This window comes from Lactuca serriola, chromosome 8 (assembly GCF_051521515.1).
Source record: "Lactuca serriola cultivar US96UC23 chromosome 8, Lser_US96UC23_V15, whole genome shotgun sequence".
Classification (NCBI taxonomy): Eukaryota; Viridiplantae; Streptophyta; class Magnoliopsida; order Asterales; family Asteraceae; genus Lactuca; species Lactuca serriola.
Window position 1 is genome coordinate 114,913,278 of NC_136415.1, and position 24,233 is coordinate 114,937,510.

Genomic DNA, 24,233 nt, shown 5'->3' on the forward strand with positions numbered 1-24,233 from the left:
TCAGTTGCAGAAAGCGCGTGCTCTTGTATAACCCATCGACTAACACCTAGACTGGTGTCAAGTCTATAATCTCTTCGGGATCTGGGTTATAAGGCTTAAAGCAACCTACTTTCACACTTTATACAAGTATTCTTGGCTGCGGAGGTTATCCTGTGGTTCTCGGCATTCTAGTGTTCGCTTCGGAGAATGCAGTCTATCGTCTACATGGCGATGGTGACTTCCTCCACGTAAGAAGGCGAAGGGTTCTCGGCACTACTTTTCGGTAACGGGGTAGACGAAGTGCCTGAGTAGTGCGAACATCTTCTGCAACTACTCTTCCGAAGGTTCTGAGTTTTTCTCGGTCTAGGTCAAATCTAGTGGGTATAGGGTTCCATCACTCGGAACTTTGATCTCCATTATATACCACCCTTATGCATATACTCAGTTACAGTTGTCAGTTCTATGAGTTCTATTCTCTTGATTCACAAACCTACTTACGAGGTATGAAGGGTCTTTCCGGGGGTTTACGGAGTATGCTTCGGGTGGTTATCGTCTTCCGGAATGCCTGCAGTATCTTTCGCTTTGGTTTCTTTCTGTCTAAGGAGGTTGATTAACGGCGCGCGGTACCCCTCTCTTGGGTACTTCGGAAGGTTCGAGGTAAGAGGGACGACTGACGAATCGCATTAGGTTTGATTATCTGCATTATGTTTAGGTTCGGAAGAACCTTTAATTGTCGAGATGGCTACGGAGAAAGTTCTTTTTACACAGCACTAGGGATTTACACATGGTTGCACGAAGTCGAACCATGATTGATAGAGTCGTCGAAGTTGGCACACTTCGACACGGTATAGAATGAGGATCGATAGAGTCATGTGCCGAACGGGCACACAAGTTCTAGGCGTCTCGAGTTTCGTCCCATGTATCCCTGTCGCGGATACTTGGGCCGATGGAATCGACGCAGAACTATAGAGAGTCCTGAGTTTTTCTGAGTAGAGTACTTTTTTCACCAATGGATTCTCACGAGGCATTTCTATAATCGCCTAACATATACTACTCATGTATAATTAAGGTGAGGAGGACTGTTGACTGAGCGACTCCGCCCTAAATCCACAACCAAACGAGGAACAGGAAATGAGGCGGCATTCACTCACTCTAGCTCTTTCCATCTTAATTATACATGGCCGTAACGTATATATCTAGCCATTATAGTTTTACCTAATGAAATTTTAAATTTTATAATAGTGCTGCGACTTTCGCCTTAACGGGGAAGTAATTACATTTAGAATTAGCCTTTTAATGTTTTCGGTTAGTTATCTGAGATTGAGAGACGTACCAAAAATCTACCGGGTTCCTTGATGCTTCTCCCCAAGCATTAGAGTTAGACTCCTCCTATGTCTTTGTTGTTTCCTTCAGTTGGGCAGTCCCTTTTGAAGTGTCCAATCTCACCACATAGACGGCAAACTAGATTGATCGTCACATTTGTGGTTGATGAAATGAACTCAACCGGGGCTCTGCAAATGCAAGCAGTATGCCCCTTCATGTTGCACCTAGCACATAAGAGTTCCCGGCATATACCATGATGATGGTAACTGCACTTGCTGCAGTGGGGAACGTTTCCTAGGTATGGTCTTTTTGAAGTCGGGATGGAAGGGTTGATAGGGGTACTGACTGTCTCAGCTCGTTGCCCTCCGGAAGGTCCTTGAGCCGAGGTACTTCCCTCCTCCTTCTTGAACTTTCTCTTCAGTGGAGTTGACTGAGGTTCTTGGGTGGCTGGATACACAGAGGTTGGCTGCTGCTGTCTACTACTAGGATCGGAATTCCCGATAGGGCTCTTGCTAACATTGGCATTGTTAGCATTCAGTTGAGCCATGACAGCTGCAACGGCTGTCGAGACTGCAGCCTAGAAGGTAGCTTCATCGAATAGGAGAGTCGGTTTCTTGCCAGCGGATGGGTTACGCTTCTTCGGAGGCATGGTTTTTCCTACACGGAAAGGAACACAAGCTGATGAGAGACGATGTTTAACCCTAGACATATTTGTCCTTACTGTATTAGGCATAAGTTTTTCCCGCGCCTCGGATATTAGTTTTCTGAGTGTCGACCTACATCCCTATGATGTAGTCCTGGTATGCAAGGTAGGAGTGTGAGTATCAGAAAAAGCCATAAGATGGGAGTCGTTCCTACTAAGTTACCTTTATACTGGGAAAGTTTCACTCTCCGGTTTGGAGAGATTTGAGAACAGTTCGGAATGAAGACTGCGGGAAGAAAGGCTCATGAAGACTTATGGCTAAATACTCTCAATAGAGGTGCGGGGATCGGCTCTAATCGTGTTACTTGCAACGGGAAAAGACGTTTTACCTAACACATAGCGTGAGTAGTGTGATCACTAACTCACTAAATTGTACTATTTTATGGGTGTATTAACATGACGAACACGAGGAAAAGACACTTCTCGGGTTCCATGCACTGGCTCCCTCTGTCTACCTCGTATATTTGATTGGAGCCGGCGTTGGTTTCCTTTGGGTAGTTACCTAGGGTTCTCTTCTCCTATGGACATATTAAACTTCTACTCCGCCTTACTTCCGAATCCGACTCTAGGTGTCATCACTTCATGATGGATGACTGGAAATCTAAGAAGTTTAGGCGAATTTCTCACCGATGTCCCTAAAAAGATATAGGCACTTGGTGATTTCAATAGTCTTGACCTTGTTCATTTATTTCCGAACTGGAAATCTACTCAATGAACCTATTATGGGTCTGAATCAACTCTTCTGTCGCGCACTAAAGTGGACAGGGTTTTCTACAGGGTTCGTGCGAGAACGGAAATGTCTAAAGAATCCTAAGAGATTATTAACATTTCACTGGGGGATCCATATCGAGTCCTGCTACGATTACATAGGGTATACAAATCATATATAGCTTAGATGCGATAGGCTTTCGAATTTGTGATACTACTCAATATCCACATCCCAACGAGGAAAAGGAAGTAGAGCGAAACCACACAATCTTAGCCTATGGGATCCTTATTATATATAACCTTGGGAGTATACCCTTTGTAATTGTAGGTATATCAATAAGGATCTTTTTAGTTCTTCACACAAGGTTGTCTATGGATCCTAAAATACCCTTATGGTATTTTAATTTCTTGTTTGTTCTTATCTTCTGAATGTGATTCTGGGATTAATGTGAGTCTTTTAGTATTCCAAAATACTCCCATAGTATTTTAAACTTTATGTTTGGCTCTAAAATTCCTAGTTGGTAAGTTTCAGACCTGTTGCAACACCACTATCACTCCCAAGCACACGTGCATCGCATCTCGAATAAATGTAGTTGATTAGGTTACATTTATTCCAGCTTACGATTACATAACTGCCCATGTTTGACGGTAATGCTCAACATCCGAAGACTTTTATTCTTGTTCTTCTTGTGATACTTGTGTTCTAGTGTTTAGATTCTGGATGTTCTTATACTTTGGTAAAATATGGTTATATTTTAAAGTATAGTTCTTGGTCAGAGTGTTTTATCCCTATGTATTTATAGGTTGTATATCCTTTATGAATTGATATACTTAGCTCACTATAAACAATGCTCTGATACCAATCTGTCACACCCCAAAACCGGAACGGCGGAAACGTTCTGGGGTGGATGACGTCATGTCAAGTATCACAACATATGCAGTATAGTAATCAAAGTACAACAACCATTGCATTAATAGAATAGTTTTACATGGTTTACATTTCATAGATACATTAAAGTATTACAGAAACTAGTATAGTTGCAGCTTGGTACAAAACCGTCTTCACCAAAAGCGCCTGAGATGTACCTGTCTCTTGCTGACCTGAGAATACAAGTTATTTTGAAAGCGAGTATCAGCATTTTTATAAATGTTGGTGAGTTCATAAGTCTTTAGTGTCATTTGTGTAAGTTCAAAATAACTTTATAAAAGTAGTAGTTTAGAGTCTACAGTGAATTAGAGTCCTTTCCAGAAAATCCTATATTTTCTGATTAAAAGCAGTCTTCTACCAAGACTTGTCAGAGTTATGTTGTAAAAGTAATTTTCCCTTACACACTATCAATACCAAAATACGGTGTTTGATTTTAAAGAAAGTAGGAAAATATCAGGGAAAATAATGTATGCCTCAGCAGTGAAGACTGCTGCCTAAGGCAAAAGAGATCATAGACTCCAGGAGAGTATCGGATGAACGACACGCCTGGCTCAGTCTAACAAAAGGGAGATACAGACCCCAGACGGCATCGAATGAACCATATGTCTAGCAAGGTCTAAAACAGAGAGACACAGACCCCAGACAGTATCAATTGAATGATACGTCTAGCAAGGTCTAAAACAGTGAGACACAGACCCCAAACAGTATCAATTGAATGATACGTCTAGCAAGGTCTAAAACAGTGAGACACAAACCCCAGACAGTATCAATTGAATGATACGTCTAGCAAGGTCTAAAACAGTGAGGCACAGGCCCCAGACAGTATCAATTGAATGATACGTCTAGCAAGGTCTAAAACAGTGGATACAGACCCCAGACAGTATCAATTGAATGATACGTCTAGCAAGGTCTAAAAATAGTGTAATTCTAGGTGTGTATACTCGAGGTGTGTATTTTCAGCATACAGTGTTAAACGTCGTTACCTTAAGGCCATGAATTATAAGGAAACATGGAGATACTCGTAACCATACTAATCGACACTAGAGTACTTGACGCCCTGCAAGCGTCAGTGTGAATATGACATTTGTCACCCCTTGGCTTGGTAGGCCGTGGACTGTAGCTAACAGTCAGGGTGCGGGGGTGTCAATCCCATATAGATCTATACACACAATGTCCGCTCTCCCTACAAGAGACTCTGGTTACCAACTAGACAACGGAGAAGGCCGTGTCCTGAAGATGTATCTCAAACTGTGAATTCTGATGTAAGTGTTGAACTAGTGGTAGAGACTTATAACTAAACCGATCAATGTTAACCCATATGTCTATACATGTATACATGATATATAATTAATGATCAAACGACCTTCGGATGGATATCCGATCCCACCAGACCACATCTCAACGAAGAAAAGGAAATAGGGCGAACTAGCCTTCCTAAGTCCTTTAATCATTATTTATATAACTATACATGTACAGGCGTACGTTTAACTAAGTGGAAGCGTATCGTGAAGTAGAAGCGTATTGTGAAGTAGAAGCGTATTGTGACAACCCGATATTTCGAGTCAATGTAATGTAAAACCGATCAAATTTAGGTCAAAATGTAACCTTCCTAAAATCTTATTCGGACTAAATAAAGTAGTAGGAATCATATCAAGGTTTGCGTACATAAAAAGAACGTCCAAATCTGACTTCGTATGAGGAAGTTATGAATTTTTTTAAAGAAATTCCTTAAATCCCGTCATTTTAATAAATAAATAATAAAAATAATTTCGGAATTTGCCAACGAAATCTAAACGAAAGTTGTAGATCATGGTCTCACCTTCGCGTGGATATAAAGAACGTCAAAAACGGAGTTCGTATGAGGGAGATATGAATTTTTGAAGTTTATTTAAAATAAATATGAATTTAATTATATATTCCCGGTATTATCCGAAGGGGAGTCATCGGATAGGACCGAAGTACGCCCTGCGTACCTTCGTACGCCCCGCGTACTGAGATCGAGGGTCTCGGATCGTCCACGTCGCACTATCCGAAGAATCTAACCCGTCCGACCCGTCCGAAGCTCCGACCCGTCCGACCCGCTGTCCCGTCCGACCCGCCGTCCCATCCGACCCGCGTACCCAGCAACCCGTCCCATCCGAACCGAGGCAGTCGAGGCTTCGGTCATGCATGACGTACGCGTACGCGCTGCGTACGAGCGTACGCCCCGCGTTCGGAGGCGGTTCAGCCTTCCTATAAATAGGATGCGAGGCTTTCCGAAAATGTTGCTCATTTCTCTCCTCTCTCTCACAACCTTGCCTCGTTTTCCGTGCCCATTATAACCCGAAGCTCTGGTCTTTTTGCTCAAGTCCCGAGGGTCGATTTTACTCCCGAGAATCCCGAGAAAAATCCGTTTTCCGAGACGAAACTCTGCCCGGTTTTCCATCTCGCTTTCTTCAATCAATCAAGTGAGTTTCATACCCCTTAATCAACCTGTTAAATATTCTAAATGCTTTTATATGCTTCCAAAGGGGGGGAATACAAGTTAAATACTTATAGTTATTGTTTCAATCACATGTGATTGCACTAATCACATGTGATTAATAACTAGGGAAATCAGTGATTTTATCACTATTCAAACTATCTATCAAACTGTTTTACTTGTAAATGTTTTCCAAACCCATTTACTTTTCGAATTTACACTGCAACTGTGATTTAAACAAATGTTCCTTATACTTAATCTGTTTTAATCAAATTTACGCCTTCAAATTGTTTTATAGATTGACATCAAGTCAATCTTTCTTTAAAAATAATACTTATGTTTCAAATGTCTTATAAATACTTATTTATGTTTTTATATTATAAATTGCATGCCCATACATGTATAGACGTATAAATAATGTTTAAAGGGCTTAGGAAGGCCATTCACCCTATTTCCTTTTCCTCGATTTGGATGTGGTCTGGTGGGATTTTGGGTGACCATCCGAAGGTCGTTTCCATGTTAAGTATATATCAAATATACATATATAGACATAAAAGTACTTCCATAACCATACGTACTAGACGCACCGTTAACAAGTTACCATCGGGGTAACACAGAATCATACTATTACAACTGCTAGATCAATGAGTCAGTTCATTCATGAGTCTATACTAGGAAGAGAATATATACAACTATACTAGAACAAGAAACATTTCATCACATATGCAAGAATACGATAACAAATGTGATCCACTGTATCGGAGCATGCCTTAAATGTCATGGCCCGAGTTGTAGCCAGAATTCTCTTGGAGGGAGAGCGTTGAGTTTGCGTATAGATCTATACTGGATTGACTATCCTACACCTTGCTGCTAGCTACAGCCGGACCTGCAGGTCTGCGGGTGCCAAACGTCATTCCGTTATTACGACCGTTCTTTATGTCGTTGTTATCAGTCGATAGTATGGTGCAATTATCACATTATACCTTAATATAAATCCGGTTTAAGGTAGTAGTAATTAGTACAACAGTAGTTCTTATTATACAAAACTACAGTACTACAATGATTTACCCATTACATATTTTGGTGATAATCTCACTTAAGCATTAATGTACAAACTATATTTTATCAAATGATAGTTATACTTGGGTAATTACACACTTTTACAACAGGCGAGTTTACAAAACATTTAAGCCTCGGTAGAAGGTTACTTTTATACTAGTAGAAAATATAGGATTTTCTGAGAGATTCAAACTTTTGCAAACACTTTTAAACATTTACTTACATTTTTACAAACTTATACATTGAGACAGGTTCAAACGTTTTTGACAACGAACATTGACACTAAAATACTTATGAACTCACCAGCTTAATGCTGATAAACTCTTTCAAAATAACTTGTATTCTCAGGTCATCAGTAGACAGGTACCGATGCCAGCTTTTGAGATGATGGAGCGTACTCAAGACTCATCATTTTATTATTTTAATTTACGTTATATTTTTGGTGTCTAAAACTGTACAGAACATGCAAGTATTAAATTTATATATTTAATGCAATGGATGATGTTGTTTGCCTATTTACATTTACTGTGTTGTGATTACCTTACATGACGTCCTCCGCCCCAGAACGTTTCCGCCGTTCTTGGTTTTGGGGTGTGACAGATTGGTATCAGAGCATTGTTTATAGTGAATTGAGTATATCAACCCATAAAAGATATACTAAACTATAAACCCATTAGGGATTAAACTCTGACCAAGAGTCTATACTTTAAATAATAAAATATTTAACTAAGTATACTAGTCTGCATTCATACTAAAATAAGTGTCACAAATGACAAGAACAAAAGTATTACGATTGTTAAATATCACAAGTGAGCTCGGGGATGTATGGTCAGTCCTGGGAATGGCATAGCCTGATCAACTATGCTGATCCTAGGAGTGATTAGCACATGCCTTAGAATGGTTGTGATAGGTTAACAAGTCTAAAAAAAAACTTACCAACAATACCACAAGAAGATCAATAGAACTTAAACTTAAAATACTATAGGAGTATTTTGTGCTACTAGTTACACGTATACTATATTCTTATACCTCTATGCTCGCGTAGATCTTGATGGCTAGATATCCATCATGGCGACCCGTACTTTCCCAATGAAGGCAATGCCGGGTGGATCGATGAAGAGCCCGAAGTTGAGCATCCAATCCCTTTGGATGATCACCTCGCAGAAGGCATTTCGGATGGATCCGACTTCGAGCCTGAAGTCAACAACCTACCGATTGTAGGTCAAGCCCCAAACAACAACCCTCGACCAGCGTTTCCAGGTCCTACTCCCTTGTGGGCAAACAACCTGAACCGCTGGAATAATGATCAGGGTCAACCCTTACCATACTTTGGGGACCAAACCTTTTACAACGTCAGCGCTGGTGGCTCTACTGACCGAGCTCTGCCTGTCATTATCCGCAGAATAGCTCGTATTGTCGAGCAAGGTGGAGCAGCCGTCGACCGGGTCATAAAGATTGATGCCGACTCAGGTGTCAACACAGTCAGCATCCGCCGTCTTGAAGAAGACATGGAACGGACCCGGAGGACGAATAAAACCCTGCAGTAGCAGTTGACTGCCTCACGAGCTGAAACCTTGGAGCTTCGAGCTCGTCAAAGGACTCAGGATTGACCCATTCAAGAGGTGTTTCGTCAAGTGTCCGACCGCAGTACTCGCCCGGGATTTTCCCATCGCCGTTGGTTGATGTCTAGTACATCTCCGTCTTTTAATTAAAGGATAGCCTTTAACATCTGTGCTCCAAGTAGCACTTGTGTGTAAAATGTTTCTAACTTCCGTACTCAAATTTGAAATCTAAGAACTGTCAAACTTTTCTATATGGTATGATGTATGACCTACTGTTAGGTCGATTTTCCCTGAACTTATTACATCAGTAATACCAGTATTTTTGAGATCTATCTATCTGGGAAAAATCTATACACTTGTGCTTTCCTACTAATATTTCTTATTATGGTTTCAAACACTCTTTCAACTGTTGGACTATGGTTAGTTAGTCCATGTGTCACTCTCACGTTGCTTACAAATTGATTCTTACCATCTTTCTTATCTTTATAAACTTATAGCTGAAGGATGCCTCCTCGCAAGTCTCCCAGAAATAGGAATAATCCTGCACCTCCACCACCTCCTCCGCCTCAGGTCATCGATATTGTAGCCCTGAATGCTGTCGTAGCTGCAGCAGTGGCAACTGCCATGGCTCAGTATCACTCTTCTGATGCCAGCAGAGGTGGAACCCCTGTGGAATCTATTCCGATCGAAATCCCTGTGCGCTCAAGGGAGTGCTCTTACAAGGATTTTACAAACTGCAAGCCGAAGCCTTTCTATGGCACCGGCGGAGTCATTGCTCTCTCGCAATGGTTCGAGAAGACTGAATCAGTCTTCGAAATCTGTTCATGCCCTGCTGCGTGCAAAGTGAAATATGCCGCATGCACCTTTGAGGGTAAAGCCCTAACGTGGTGGAACGGCCACGTCAAAGCCCTAACTCTCGTCGTAGCCAACGACATGGGCTGGGAAACAATGAAAGACCTCATGACTGAGGAATACTGCCCGAGGGGCGAGATCCAGAAACTGGAGCAGGAACTCTGGAACCTGTCAATGAAGGGCACCAATGTGGTCGCTTATACTGCCCGCTTCAGCGAGCTGGTGGCCCTCTGCCCCAATATGGTTCCCACCGAGGGGAAGAAGATCGAGAGGTACATATGGGGACTAGTGCCTCCGTATCAGGGGAATGTGCTAGCGTCAAACCCCGCTACCTTCGACAGTGCCAAACGATTGGCACAACGACTCATTGACCATGGAGTCAAAACCCCTGCAACCACAACCACCCTAGCCATCCCGGAACCCTCCAAACCCGCCGATACTAAGCGGAAATTCTGGGATGAAAGGAAGAAGCATCAGGCTGCCAAAAAGCAGCAATTGGTGGCAATTCATGCTGCAGTAACCCCTACTACTGCTACTACTGCTCCGGTGAGTCGGTATGCTGGGAGTTCGCCCAAGTGCAACAAATGCAGCTACCACCACAACGGCCCCTGCCGTGAATTGCAGTGCTCTAACTGCAACAGGAAAGGACACACCGTCCGATTCTGTAAGTTCCCGGCACAACCGATCTCCCAAGTTCCTGGCTCAGGTGCGAGCCCAACTTGCTATGGATGTGGCGAATCAGGCCACTTTAAGAGGGACTGCCCCAAAGCGAGGAATGCTGGAGGAGCAGGGAGGGTACTGGCTATAGGCCACGGGGAAGCAGTTGCTGACCCGACAGTGGTGACCGGTACGTTCCTCCTCGATAACTCCTATGCATGCATTATGTTCGATAGTGGAGCGGAGCGAAGCTTCGTAAACCATAAATTTGCTCGCATGCTTAATCAACCACCGCACGCACTCAAAGAACTATTCACAGTAGAAATGGCTAATGGAAAAACTGAAAATACGAGTAGCATATACTTAGGTTGTACCCTAACTCTAGATAATCATTCATTTCCAATCGACCTCATGCCAGTCTCAATAAAAAGTTTCGATGTCATCATTGGCATGGACTGGTTAAGCCTTCATCGTGCCGACATCATGTGCTTCGAGAAAGCAGTCCGTCTAAACCTTCCGTCTAACGAAACTCTTATAGTCTATGGCAACAAACCCGGTGCAAGTCTTCGCATCATATCAAGTATTCAAGCACAGAAATACCTGCGTAAGGAATACCATGCATTCCTTGCTCACGTCGTCGACACGAACCTAGAAACGAAAGAACTAAAGAACCTCCCAGTAGTGAGGGACTTCCCCGACATTTTCCCAGAAGAACTACCCGGATTACCTCCGCAACGACAAGTCCAGTTCAGAATCGACTTAGTCCCAGGAGCTACCCCAGTAGCCAAGTCGCCCTACCGTTTAGCACCAGCTGAGATGCAGGAACTCTCTGGTCAACTTAACGAACTGCTCAGCAAGGGCTTTATAAGACCGAGTTTCTCACCTTGGGGAGCACCGGTCTTGTTCGTTAAGAAGAAGGACGGATCCTTCCGTATGTGTATTGACTACAGAGAACTCAACAAACTGACGGTCAAGAATCGTTATCCTCTACCACGCATAGATGATCTATTCGACCAACTGCAAGGGGCGAACTATTTTTCTAAGATTGATCTGAGATCCGGATATCACCAGTTACGAGTGCTAGAGGAGGATGTGCCGAAGACCGCCTTCCGAACTCGTTACGGACATTACGAGTTCGTGGTGATGCCATTCGGATTGACCAATGCGCCCGCAGTCTTCATGGATCTGATGAATAGAGTATGCCGACCTTACTTGGATCAGTTCGTCATCGTTTTCATTGACGACATCCTGATCTACTCCCGAAGTAAGAAAGAACATGGCGATCACCTACGACAAGTTCTAGGGACATTACGAAAGGAGAAACTTTATGCGAAGTTCTCGAAATGTGAATTTTGGATCCGAAGAGTCGAATTCTTAGGACACGTGGTAAGCGAAGAGGGAATCCACGTGGACCCATCCAAAATTAAGGCCATTGAGAACTGGTCAGCACCGAAGACGCCTACAGAAATTCGTCAATTTCTAGGTCTCGCTGGCTACTACCACAGGTTCATTCAGAACTTCTCACGAATAGCGAAGCCTCTTACAACCCTAACCCAGAAAGGCGTGGCCTTTGGCTGGGAAGAGAAACAAGAAAGAGCGTTCCAAACGCTCAAACGAGCCTTGTGCACCGCACCAATACTATCCCTTCCCGAAGGAATAGAAGACTTCGTAGTTTATTGCGATGCATCGAATCAAGGGCTCGGATGTGTTCTGATGCAGCGAGGTAAGGTCATCGCCTACGCCTCGAGACAATTGAAGACACACGAGGTTAACTACATGACCCACGATCTTGAACTAGGAGCAGTGGTGTTTGCTCTGAAGATCTGGAGACATTACTTGTATGGAACGAAGAGCACTATCTTTACCGACCACAAGAGTTTACAACACATTTTCGATCAGAAGGAGCTCAACATGAGACAACGACGGTGGGTCGAACTACTCAGTGATTACGAATGCGATATTCGTTATCATCCGGGTAAAGCCAACGTGGTAGCAGACGCCCTAAGTCGGAAGGAATATTATGGTCGCCCTAAGTCAGTGATGACTTGGTCATGACCGAGGCGCACAACACTCGGTATTCCGTCCACCCAGGTTCAGATAAGATGTATCTGGATCTTAAGAAGCTATACTGGTGGCCTAATATGAAAGCAGAGATTGCTACCTTCGTAAGTAAATGCCTTACTTGTGCAAAGGTTAAGGTCGAGTACCAGAAGCCCTCTGGTTTATTGCAGCAACCAGAGATCCCGGAATGGAAGTGGGAGCGGATCACTATGGATTTCATAACCAAGTTGCCCAAGACAACGGGTGGACTTGACACCATATGGGTCATCGTTGATAGATTGACCAAGTCTGCACACTTCCTGCCTATCAAAGAAACCGACAAGATGGAGAAACTTACGAGAACATACATTAGGGAAATCGTACGGCTACATGGTGTACCTATGTCCATTATCTCCGATAGAGATAGTAGGTTCACCTCAAGATTTTGGCAATCACTACAACATTCCCTAGGAACAAGGTTGGACATGAGCACAGCCTACCATCCTCAGACCGACGGACAGAGTGAGAGGACCATCCAAACTCTGGAAGATATGTTGCGAGCCTGCGTGATTGACTTTGGGAAGACATGGGATACTCATTTACCCCTTGTCAAGTTTTCCTATAATAACAGTTATCACACGAGCATCAAGGCTGCTCCATTTGAAGCTCTCTACGGCCGTAAGTGCAGATCCCCTCTGTGCTGGGCTGAGGTGGGTGATACCCAATTAGCCAGGGGGAAAACTTCTGACAGTACTCTCACCGGTCTGGAGATCATTCGGGAAACAACTGAGAAAATCGTTTAGATCCGTGAACGATTGAAAGCCTCTAGAGACCGACAGAAGAGCTACGCTGATAAACGAAGGAAACCTTTGGAATTTCAGGTGGGAGACCGAGTCCTCCTCAAAGTCTCACCCTGGAAGGGCTTGATACGCTTCGGCAAGCGTGGAAAGCTTAATCCGAGATACATAGGGCCTTTCGAGATTCTTGCAAGAGTCGGCCCCGTAGCTTACAAACTCGAACTACCAGACGCACTTCGTAACGTACATTCTACATTCCACGTATCTAACTTGAAAAAGTGTCTATCCGACGAGACTCTTGTAATCCCACTCGACGAGGTCGAAATCAACGAGATCCTCAACTTCGTGGAAGAACCTGTAGAGATCTTGGACCGTGAGGTCAAGCAGACAAAGCAAAGTCGTACCCCTATCGTGAAGGTTCGTTGGAATGCCAAGCGAGGACCGGAATTCACTTGGGAACGTGAGGATCAGATGAAACTGAAATACCCTCACCTTTTTGCTTAGTTATTTGAAATTTCTAACTTGCTTAAAATTTTAATTTCGGGACGAAATTCCTTCTAACGGGGGGATGATGTGACAACCCGATATTTCGAGTCAATGTAATGTAAAACCGATCAAATTTAGGTCAAAATGTAACCTTCCTAAAATCTTATTCGGACTAAATAAAGTAGTAGGAATCATATCAAGGTTTGCGTACATAAAAAGAACGTCCAAATCTGACTTCGTATGAGGAAGTTATGAATTTTTTTAAAGTTTATTTAAAATAAATATGAATTTAATTATATATTCCCGGTATTATCTGAAGGGGAGTCATCGGATAGGACCGAAGTACGCCCTGCGTACCTTCGTACGCCCCGCGTACTGAGATCGAGGGTCTCGGATCGTCCACGTCGCACTATCCGAAGAATCTAACCCGTCCGACCCGTCCGAAGCTCCGACCCGTCCGACCCGCTGTCCCGTCCGACCCGCCGTCCCATCCGACCCGCGTACCCAGCAACCCGTCCCATCCGAACCGAGGCAGTCGAGGCTTCGGTCATGCATGACGTACGCGTACGTGCTGCGTACGAGCGTACGCCCCGCGTTCGGAGGCGGTTCAGCCTTCCTATAAATAGGATGCGAGGCTTTCCGAAAATGTTGCTCATTTCTCTCCTCTCTCTCACAACCTTGCCTCGTTTTCCGTGCCCATTATAACCCGAAGCTCTGGTCTTTTTGCTCAAGTCCCGAGGGTCGATTTTACTCCCGAGAATCCCGAGAAAAATCCGTTTTCCGAGACGAAACTCTGCCCGGTTTTCCATCTCGCTTTCTTCAATCAATCAAGTGAGTTTCATACCCCTTAATCAACCTGTTAAATATTCTAAATGCTTTTATATGCTTCCAAAGGGGGGGAATACAAGTTAAATACTTATAGTTATTGTTTCAATCACATGTGATTGCACTAATCACATGTGATTAATAACTAGGGAAATCAGTGATTTTATCACTATTCAAACTATCTATCAAACTGTTTTACTTGTAAATGTTTTCCAAACCCATTTACTTTTCGAATTTACACTGCAACTGTGATTTAAACAAATGTTCCTTATACTTAATCTGTTTTAATCAAATTTACGCCTTCAAATTGTTTTATAGATTGACATCAAGTCAATCTTTCTTTAAAAATAATACTTATGTTTCAAATGTCTTATAAATACTTATTTATGTTTTTATATTATAAATTGCATGCCCATACATGTATAGACGTATAAATAATGTTTAAAGGGCTTAGGAAGGCCATTCACCCTATTTCCTTTTCCTCGATTTGGATGTGGTCTGGTGGGATTTTGGGTGACCATCCGAAGGTCGTTTCCATGTTAAGTATATATCAAATATACATATATAGACATAAAAGTACTTCCATAACCATACGTACTAGACGCACCGTTAACAAGTTACCATCGGGGTAACACAGAATCATACTATTACAACTGCTAGATCAATGAGTCAGTTCATTCATGAGTCTATACTAGGAAGAGAATATATACAACTATACTAGAACAAGAAACATTTCATCACATATGCAAGAATACGATAACAAATGTGATCCACTGTATCGGAGCATGCCTTAAATGTCATGGCCCGAGTTGTAGCCAGAATTCTCTTGGAGGGAGAGCGTTGAGTTTGCGTATAGATCTATACTGGATTGACTATCCTACACCTTGCTGCTAGCTACAGCCGGACCTGCAGGTCTGCGGGTGCCAAACGTCATTCCGTTATTACGACCGTTCTTTATGTCGTTGTTATCAGTCGATAGTATGGTGCAATTATCACATTATACCTTAATATAAATCCGGTTTAAGGTAGTAGTAATTAGTACAACAGTAGTTCTTATTATACAAAACTACAGTACTACAATGATTTACCCATTACATATTTTGGTGATAATCTCACTTAAGCATTAATGTACAAACTATATTTTATCAAATGATAGTTATACTTGGGTAATTACACACTTTTACAACAGACGAGTTTACAAAACATTTAAGCCTCGGTAGAAGGTTACTTTTATACTAGTAGAAAATATAGGATTTTCTGAGAGATTCAAACTTTTGCAAACACTTTTAAACATTTACTTACATTTTTACAAACTTATACATTGAGACAGGTTCAAACGTTTTTGACAACGAACATTGACACTAAAATACTTATGAACTCACCAGCTTAATGCTGATAAACTCTTTCAAAATAACTTGAATTCTCAGGTCATCAGTAGACAGGTACCGATGCCATCTTTTGAGATGATGGAGCGTACTCAAGACTCATCATTTTATTATTTTAATTTACGTTATATTTTTGGTGTCTAAAACTGTACAGAACACGCAAGTATTAAATTTATATATTTAATGCAATGGATGATGTTGTTTGCCTATTTACATTTACTGTGTTGTGATTACCTTACATGACGTCCTCCGCCCCAGAACGTTTCCGCCGTTCTTGGTTTTGGGGTGTGACACGTATCGTGAAGTAGAAGCGTATTATGAAGTAGAAGTGTATCACTAAGTAGAAATGTTTCACAAAGTAAAAGCGTATCACAAAGTAGGAGCATTAACTAAGTATAAGTGAAGCAGTAGTATCTTAACCAAGTAAGAGTATAAAAACATGGAAGAAAGCTTTGATGAAAACTTTGGGAAACCTTTATACTTAAGAAAATCACGACTTGGTATTCTTTTGTAAAATAATTTTGAAAACCTTTTGAAAACCTTTCGTAAACGAGTTTTAAATGAAACTTTAATAAAACATTCAGCGCAAGAGTCAATTTGAGGAAAGCTTTGAACAAGTAAAGACGTTTTAGAAAACCATTTATAGTATCATACTTGGTAAAACAGTTAATAGTGTAGTAAATCCTTGTGCATGCGGGTTATCAGTCACATGTGATTGATATGATAACTGGCATGTTTAACTTGTATCCCCCCCCCCCATAAAAGCATGTAAAACAATTGAAAAGGTTAATTCGGGGGTATAAACTCACCTGTTGTAAGTGGATCGGGTGAAGGTGCCGGTATAGGATGCTAAGTGTCAAGTGAGGACTTGACCACACACGCGAATCCTATTTAACATGTAATGATACATTTAAGTATCTAATTAGTCATTTAATAACTAATTTAGCAAGTAAGGATGTCTTACGACATAAAAACACTTTGCTACAAGTGCTAGAAGTGTCCCGGGTTGCATAGAAGGTGTGTATGGACTCACATTGGAGTTTACTCCTCAAATGAAGGCCCTTATGGATGTTTACGGTTTCAAGACCCTTTCCCCCATGAGTTTACGGTCGTAAACTCATGGTAGTAGTGTCATGGGATGCTTAAAGGTCTTAACTCACTCATGGAGTCATGCTAGAGTTAAATCAAGGGCTAAGGAAGTGATTGAGGCTCAAAATGGGCATAATATGGAGTTTACGGTCCATAGTTTACTCGTTGAGGAGTTTACGGCTGTAAACACATGAGTTTACGGTCGTAAACTCATGTTAGCCCATTCCTTTAGTTTTTGTGGTTGTAGGTTAAGCATACGAAGTTCTAGGTCCAATTCCAAGCCATACAAAGTGTTAAGGGCACTTTAACACCCTTTGGGGGTGTTTATGGTCTAAGAATGGGTGTTTACGGTCCAAGAACCTTCTTGGGCCGTAAACTCAAGTTTGACACATAATTGTATGCTTTGGTGCATATAATGAAGGAAAATAAGGCTCTATGCACTCTAGGAAGTTCATGGAAGCCCGTGGAGTTGTTGGAGGGGTAGTTTAACACCTTAAAAGGTGTTTATGGTCCATGAGCATGGGTTTACGGTCCAAGAACATCCTTATACCGTAAACTCATGTTTACTCCCCATTTGGTCCGATTTTGGTGTTTTAAGTCCTTTCGGGTAAGCCTCTAAGCCATTGCTAAGCATGAGAAGTGTTTTGGAAGGGTTTTTGAGCATTAAAACCCCTTTATGAGTGTTTTCGGTCCATGAAGGTGTTCATGGGCCGTAAACTCATGTTCTTGGGGTTTCCGGATGATTAAGTCACGAATTTGCAAGCTAGGTAAGTTAGATAACAAGCTAGGAAGGTTTACTTACCGATTTGGAGCTTGAATGAGTGATTTTTGACCAAAACTCGTTTGTAGAGAGAGAAAGTAGAGAGAGTGAGTCTAAGGTGGGAAAAAGGTGGGAGTGAAACCCACTCCTCCCTTATATAGGGTGGAGCTTATGGCCTGGCTGGGGTTCTCCTGACACCAACCACGAACGGGTTTTTCACCACTTCCTTAATCACGGCAAATTTTAAAATTATACCGCCTTAATTTTTGTTCGCTTGAAGAATATTATTTAAAATATTCCAACGGGTTTAATTCCAGTCAAAAATATTTTCGGGATAAATTTGGCTAATTTTTGATGTAACTAATTTCGACGTTAATTTTGACGTTAAAACTAACGGAAATTTTTGGGTTGTCACACCGACACTTGCAGGGCGTCAAGTACTCTAGTGTCAATCAGTATGGTTACGAGTATCTCCATGTTTACCTTATAATTCATGGCCTTAAGGTAACGAGAAATAACACTGTATTCTTGAAACAACACTCTTAGGATTACTCTTGTTTTAGACCTTGCTAGCTGTATCGTTCATTTGATACTGTCTGGGGTCTGTGTTTCTTTGTTTTAGACCTTGCTAGCTGTATCGTTCATTTGATACTGTCTGGGGTCTGTGTTTCTTTATTTTAGACCTTGATAGCTGTATCGTTCATTTGATACTGTCTGGGGTCTGTGTTTCTTTGCTTTACCTTGCTAGTTGTATCGTACATTTGATACCGTCTGGGTCTGTGTTCCCTTTTGTTAGACTGAGCCAAGCATATCATTCATTCGATACTCTCCTGGAGTCTATGATTTCGTTTGCCTTTGTCAGTAGTATTTTCTGCTGAGGCATATGTTATTTTCCCCTAGTATTTTACTGGTGATATTCTCCTACGTTCTTTAAAGTCAAATACCGTATTTTGGTAATGATAGCATTTCAGGGAAAGTTTCTCTTTAAAACATAACATTGTCGAGTCTTGGTAGAATATTGCTCTTAATTAGAAAATATAGGATTTTCTGGAAAGGACTCTAATACACCATAGATTCTAAACTACTACTTTTTATAAAGTTATTTTGAATAAAATGCCTACTTACACAAATGATACTAAATACTTATGAACTCACCAACATTTATAAACAATGTTGATACTCGCTTTCAAAATAACTTGTATTCTTAGGTCAGCAATAGACAGGTACACCCGGGAGCTTTTGTGAAGCCAGCCTAGAACCGAGCTGCATCTATACTAGTTTCTGTATTACTTTGATGTCTCTATAAAATGTAACTTATGTAAAACTATTACTATTAATGCAATGGTTGTTGTACTTTGATTACTATATTGCATATGTTGTGATATTTGACATGACGTCATCCACCCCAGAACGTTTCCGCCGTTCCGGTTTTGGGGTGTGACAAAACTGCACCATGGTGGGTATTTAAGCAAATCACTATGAAGGAATTACTTTAATAGGTAAATTCATTATGGTATATTTCTTTGATGTAGATCTTTTATCAGTTATAGAACTTGATGTAGTAATACATGAGATATGTTACTTAGGAGAAACCCCCCACTACTTTGTGAGAATAATGGCTAAGCTCAACGTTTTACAAGTTTACATTGAAAATTTGGGTGACAAAAATTAGCAATTAGACCTTATTGTTAGATAAGTCCAATATCTTCTTGCATAATATGTTGGAGTCCAATAAGTTTAATCACTATGGTCCTTTCACAACAATACAACACCATTTTTTCTTTTGCATATGAGATTTTTAACAAAGCCAATAATGAAGATTGCAGAAGAATGGTTGGCAAGAAGAAGAGGAAATGAAATAAAAATGATATATGGAGGCTTCCATTAAAGAGATGAAAAAAGACTATTTTGTTCTCTTGTGTGAGACACTTGCTTTAGGATAATGACATAAATCAAATAGAAGACAACGAAATGACTATCGATGTATCAAAGCTTAATTATATGGCTCATGTAGTTAGAAAAAAAAATTAAAAAAAAATAAAAAAAAAACCTTAGACATAGATCATTTTTGTAGATTTCTTAGTTATAACATCCTACTTTGCTTGTAAATATGAATAAATCAAACTATTTTAAGATATTGATTTATGGTTCTTGTTGATACATAATATGAATAAATCTAGAATAAAGTAGGGTCTCGAAATATAGGATAATGACATAAAAGCCCTTAAATTTTATAGAAATATATCAATTTATCATTTTGTGAATTTTAAGTTCACTAATACCAGATAGTTGCAATTTTTTTAGATTTTACCCTTTCTACAGATTTACCTGGTATAACCAAACATTTTCGCCAAACTTAAGATTTTAATAAACCAAAAAACCAAATTTAAGGGCTTTTATTAAAAAAAAAAAATCGAACATTTCTATTAAACATAAGAGCTTTAATGAATCTAAAATACGTGGTTAAATTGAAAAAAAAAAAAAGTGAGTTGGGTAAATGATTAAAAAAACAATGTAAGAGCTTTATGTGGGTATCATCAAAATCAAGTTTGTAAAAATCGGGATTAATCGTGGATTAATCCATTGGCGTTTTCCAACTGTTTAGGATTAGTGTGTTTGACGGAAATTATGGATTAATCGGTCTTGGCGGGATTAATCGGTCAGCAAAAGTCAACAATTCAAAATAAGTAAAAAAAAGTCAAAAGATGAAAAAAAAAGTCAAAAAAAAAATTTACTCCAAAATTTTCAAAATTTCAAAAATTATATTCCAAAATGTTGGTATTTTCGTATTCTCATATTTTCAAATTACAAATTTTCTTATTTTTTAATTTTAAAGTACTTATATTTTACTTAAGATATATTAATCTTTGATTAATTTTAATATTTTATTAATAATTTATAATCCCGATTAATTTTCAACTAATTTCCGTCGATACCGATTAATCCTTTAACCATATTAGACCGTCAGCTAGAGTTTGAGCGATGTTTACAACTTTGCTGGAAATATATTAAGACGGCTGTTTACTGTTTAGGTTGAAAAGTAAAAATGTCCCCGTCCAGACGTGGCATAACCACCATCACATTACCAAGACGGGTGAGAACATCACCGGTGAAGGAAACCGCTCGCCCCACGTTAAATCACTTCAACACTATATCTTTCTTATCCACCGGTCTAACACTCCGCCCGGCGGTGGAGTTGCAGCAATCTTAAAAGCTTCTCACTTCTGATGGCGAGTCTCTCGAATCTCTATCTCTTCGTTTACAACTCCGTTCAAGCTTTAGGATGGTATGATTGTTCATCTTCCTCTATCTCCTCTTCTAACAGACACAGTTTTGACATTGTTCGGCGTTTTCGAGAATTACAGGGCAATTGCTTTGTTTAGAATTGTAATTGACTTCGTATCCACGAAGTCAATCAACGGCGCGTATGCTTCTGCTGGAGATCTGATCTGTAAGTCGTTATATCAAACATTGAGGAGTTAAAATCGTCAATGTAACTTTTAATTTTAGTTAATTTGGCACATAATTGTCGAGATGCATCAAATGTATCATGTATCGGCAGCAATGCTGATTTTCATGATTTCTGAAAAAGTTCAAAAAAGTCAACTGTATTAGAAGAGGCTATTCTGTAGATAAAATTACATGAACTTTTTTGTCTTAAACCACTCTGGGTTATATCATTATCATATGTTTACTACTTCATATAATTTGTCCGAGATTATATTACAACATTAAAGTACAATAATGTTGCATTCTTGACAAAATTGTGTTGTTAACAGGCTTGCTACAAACTCTTGGATTCATAGAAGTGTTACATGGAGCTTTAGGTGGGTATATACAAGAGGATAACACAACTCCCCAAACCTTAATATATCTAAAATTTATGTTTTTTATATTTTTTTTTTTTTTTTGTATTCAAGGTATTGTTCCTAGTGGATTTCTCTTCCCTCTAATGCAATGGGGAGGAAGGACACATTTTGTTATTGCAATTGTACACAGACTACTTGAGGTCTATAATTCTCCAATTTACCATGAACTTTGATATTTTCAACATTTGGTTACCTTTTTGTGCTCATTTTGTTTTTCTGTTTTCACATAGCTAGGTTCAAGAATCACCAGCTGTTTTTATTACATTTGTTGCTTGGTGTTGCATGGAGGTAATTAAATTCTCTCTTTCTATAACCTCTGCCTATATTCATTATCTTCCATTATCTTCATGAAATTATGGTTAAATGAAAGTACTTTGACCAATTTTTCATAAATCAGATAATTAGGTACCCGTTCTATGCTTTGAGTTGCTTGGGTAAATGTCCCTCTTTCATTACCTACCTCAGGTTCGATTTACTTGTTTTACCAACACTTTGGAAATACAATTTTCATAGTAAATTGAGAAAATAAAGTTTTTTTTTACCATTTTGCTAGGTATACAGCCTTCATCGTGATTTATCCGATTGGGGTTTTGGGTGAAAGTAAGTGGTTTCTTTGTTACATTCTTCAACAGTTTTCTAATCTTAACACATTGCAAATACTGACCCAATTTTTCCTTATTCTTAGTGTGGATTATGTACCAATCACTCCCAGTTATCATGGAGAAAAATCTTTATGCAAATTACTTTTCTGCCCTCCCTTTCACCTACTACACATTTGTTAAGGTATATACTATATGCCCTTTTCATTTTCTTTTTTTGTTTTTTGTGGAAATTTTGCTCATAAACTTTATACTTTTCGAACTTTTTTTGTTCCAGGTGGTCCTTATCTCCTACCCATTTCTATGGTTACAACTGTATCTTTATCTGTTCAAGCAAAGACGTTCAAAACTACGTACCCGTAATGAGAAACAAAAAAAGAGAAAGTAAAGATTCACCATAGAAAATTGAGGTGATAAATATATATATATATATATATATATATATATATATATATATATATATATATATATATATATATATATATATATATATATATATATATATATATATATATATATATATATGCATGTTTATGCAACTATGTACCTTTTAGTATTTAAATAACTGCACATTTACATTAGGGTAAACTAAAAAATTTCGTATATGCATATTTCGTTCCTTAAAGTAAAATTTTCATTCTGTGGTTTGGTTTTATTCCCGTTGTACTACTCCATGATGACTATTTTATTCTTTATTGAATGGACAGTTAATGATGAACCAAAATGAATAAAATTCACAACTTGATTCAGAACAGATAAAAACTATTCACATGAGTACATAGCAAAAATACTTGAAAATAAAAACAATCAACTTCCATTACACCCAACAAACATCAACACAATTCAAAAGCTAAAACCCATCACTTCACCATCCAATTGATTCTTAGTAATCTACGGTTGTGAGAGGCTCATGAGTATTTGACCCGATAAAAATAATTTCATATACAAGTGCGGCTATACCCGCACCCACAAATGGGCCTAGCCAGTAAACCCAGTGGCTGTTCCAGGTCCAGCTGACGACAGCTGGACCGAATGACACAGCAGGGTTCATAGATGCACCATCGAACGCACCGCCAGCTAAGATGTTTGCACCAACTATGAACCCAATAGCTAGTGGTGCAATAATCCCCAAATCGCCCTTTTTAGGATCAACCGCGGTTGCGTACACCGTGTACACCAGTCCAAAAGTCATCACTATCTCAAACACCACCGCATTCCACTCTCCCACACCCGATGAAAGTGCAAAAGCCGATGTTTCCTACACAAAATATAAATAAATTTACTTTTTTTTTTCGATTTATGTTGTTTTGACTAAAATTTTGTTCACTTGCTTACCAAACCCCCGGTTGCAAATTTTAAAAGCAAGCAAGCAACAACGGACCCGAGACACTGTGCAATCCAATATACAACACTTCTCAAAAACGAAATGTGACCACCAACAAACAAGCCGAATGTCACAGCGGGGTTCACATGACCCCCTGAAATATTAGCACCAACCGACACCGCCACAAATAGCGCAAAAGCATGCGCTATTGATGCGGAAATAAGACCGGCTGGTGTTGCGGCACCACCATCAGTTAACTTTCCTGCAAATAAAATCAGAACTCTGTTAAACATGTTTTCTGATATTTTTGTGGGTCCCAGAATTGGACCTGGTAAACGCATTTATTATTTAACACTAATAGAAATACAATAGTTTTACCAAAAGCCATCCCGGCGCCTTCGCCGGCAAAAACAAAAATGAGCATCGAAATGAACTCTGCAAGGGCGGCTTTTAGGGCGTCCGGCGAGCTTGCTTCCGCTGGGGTTCCAATGGCAATACTGGAAATTGGCATTTTTTTTCCTTTCAGTGTAATATATTTTTTGTATTCAAGTGAGGGAGTGAAAGCTTGGATTGGAGTTTGCTTAAGTGGCAGTTATATATAGCAGTGTAGTATGCAACGATTTAGGGAGGAAAATAGCCGGTTGCCAGACGGTAACCGGTTTAGGTAGGGACCCAAATTTAAAATTTCAACATATGTTGTAAAGCGCCTCCAAGTTGTTTGGATGGTGCCACGTGGTATGGAGATGCGATTGAGATCGTTGGATTAGAACCGTCCAAAGGTGAGGTCACCAATGATGATGAGCTTATTTTTTAACCGACCATTGAGA

The 24,233-nt window shown here is 40.0% G+C and overlaps 2 protein-coding genes across 2 annotated transcripts; one reads left to right on the forward strand and one right to left on the reverse strand.

Annotated features, from left to right (window-relative positions):
- Nucleotides 1–20,662: 20,662 nt before the first annotated feature.
- Nucleotides 20,663–22,724, forward strand: LOC145065464 (Protein-tyrosine phosphatase-like, PTPLA). Its single transcript, XM_079012446.1, has 10 exons — nt 20,663–20,900; nt 20,980–21,065; nt 21,394–21,441; nt 21,535–21,623; nt 21,718–21,771; nt 21,881–21,948; nt 22,037–22,083; nt 22,169–22,266; nt 22,360–22,499; nt 22,594–22,724. The coding sequence occupies exons 1-9, from the start codon at nt 20,842–20,844 to the stop codon at nt 22,468–22,470; spliced, it is 660 nt and encodes a 219-aa protein (XP_078868572.1). The 5' UTR covers nt 20,663–20,841; the 3' UTR covers nt 22,471–22,499; nt 22,594–22,724.
- An 82-nt stretch (nt 22,725–22,806) lies between these two features.
- Nucleotides 22,807–23,980, reverse strand: TIP1;3 (tonoplast intrinsic protein 1;3). The gene is made up of 3 exons (XM_079012445.1): nt 23,785–23,980; nt 23,418–23,668; nt 22,807–23,340 (listed from the first exon to the last, which is right to left on the reverse strand). Exons 1-3 carry the CDS (start codon nt 23,915–23,917, stop codon nt 22,966–22,968), a joined length of 759 nt encoding a protein of 252 aa, XP_078868571.1. The 5' UTR covers nt 23,918–23,980; the 3' UTR covers nt 22,807–22,965.
- Between the last annotated feature and the right edge of the window lie 253 nt (nt 23,981–24,233).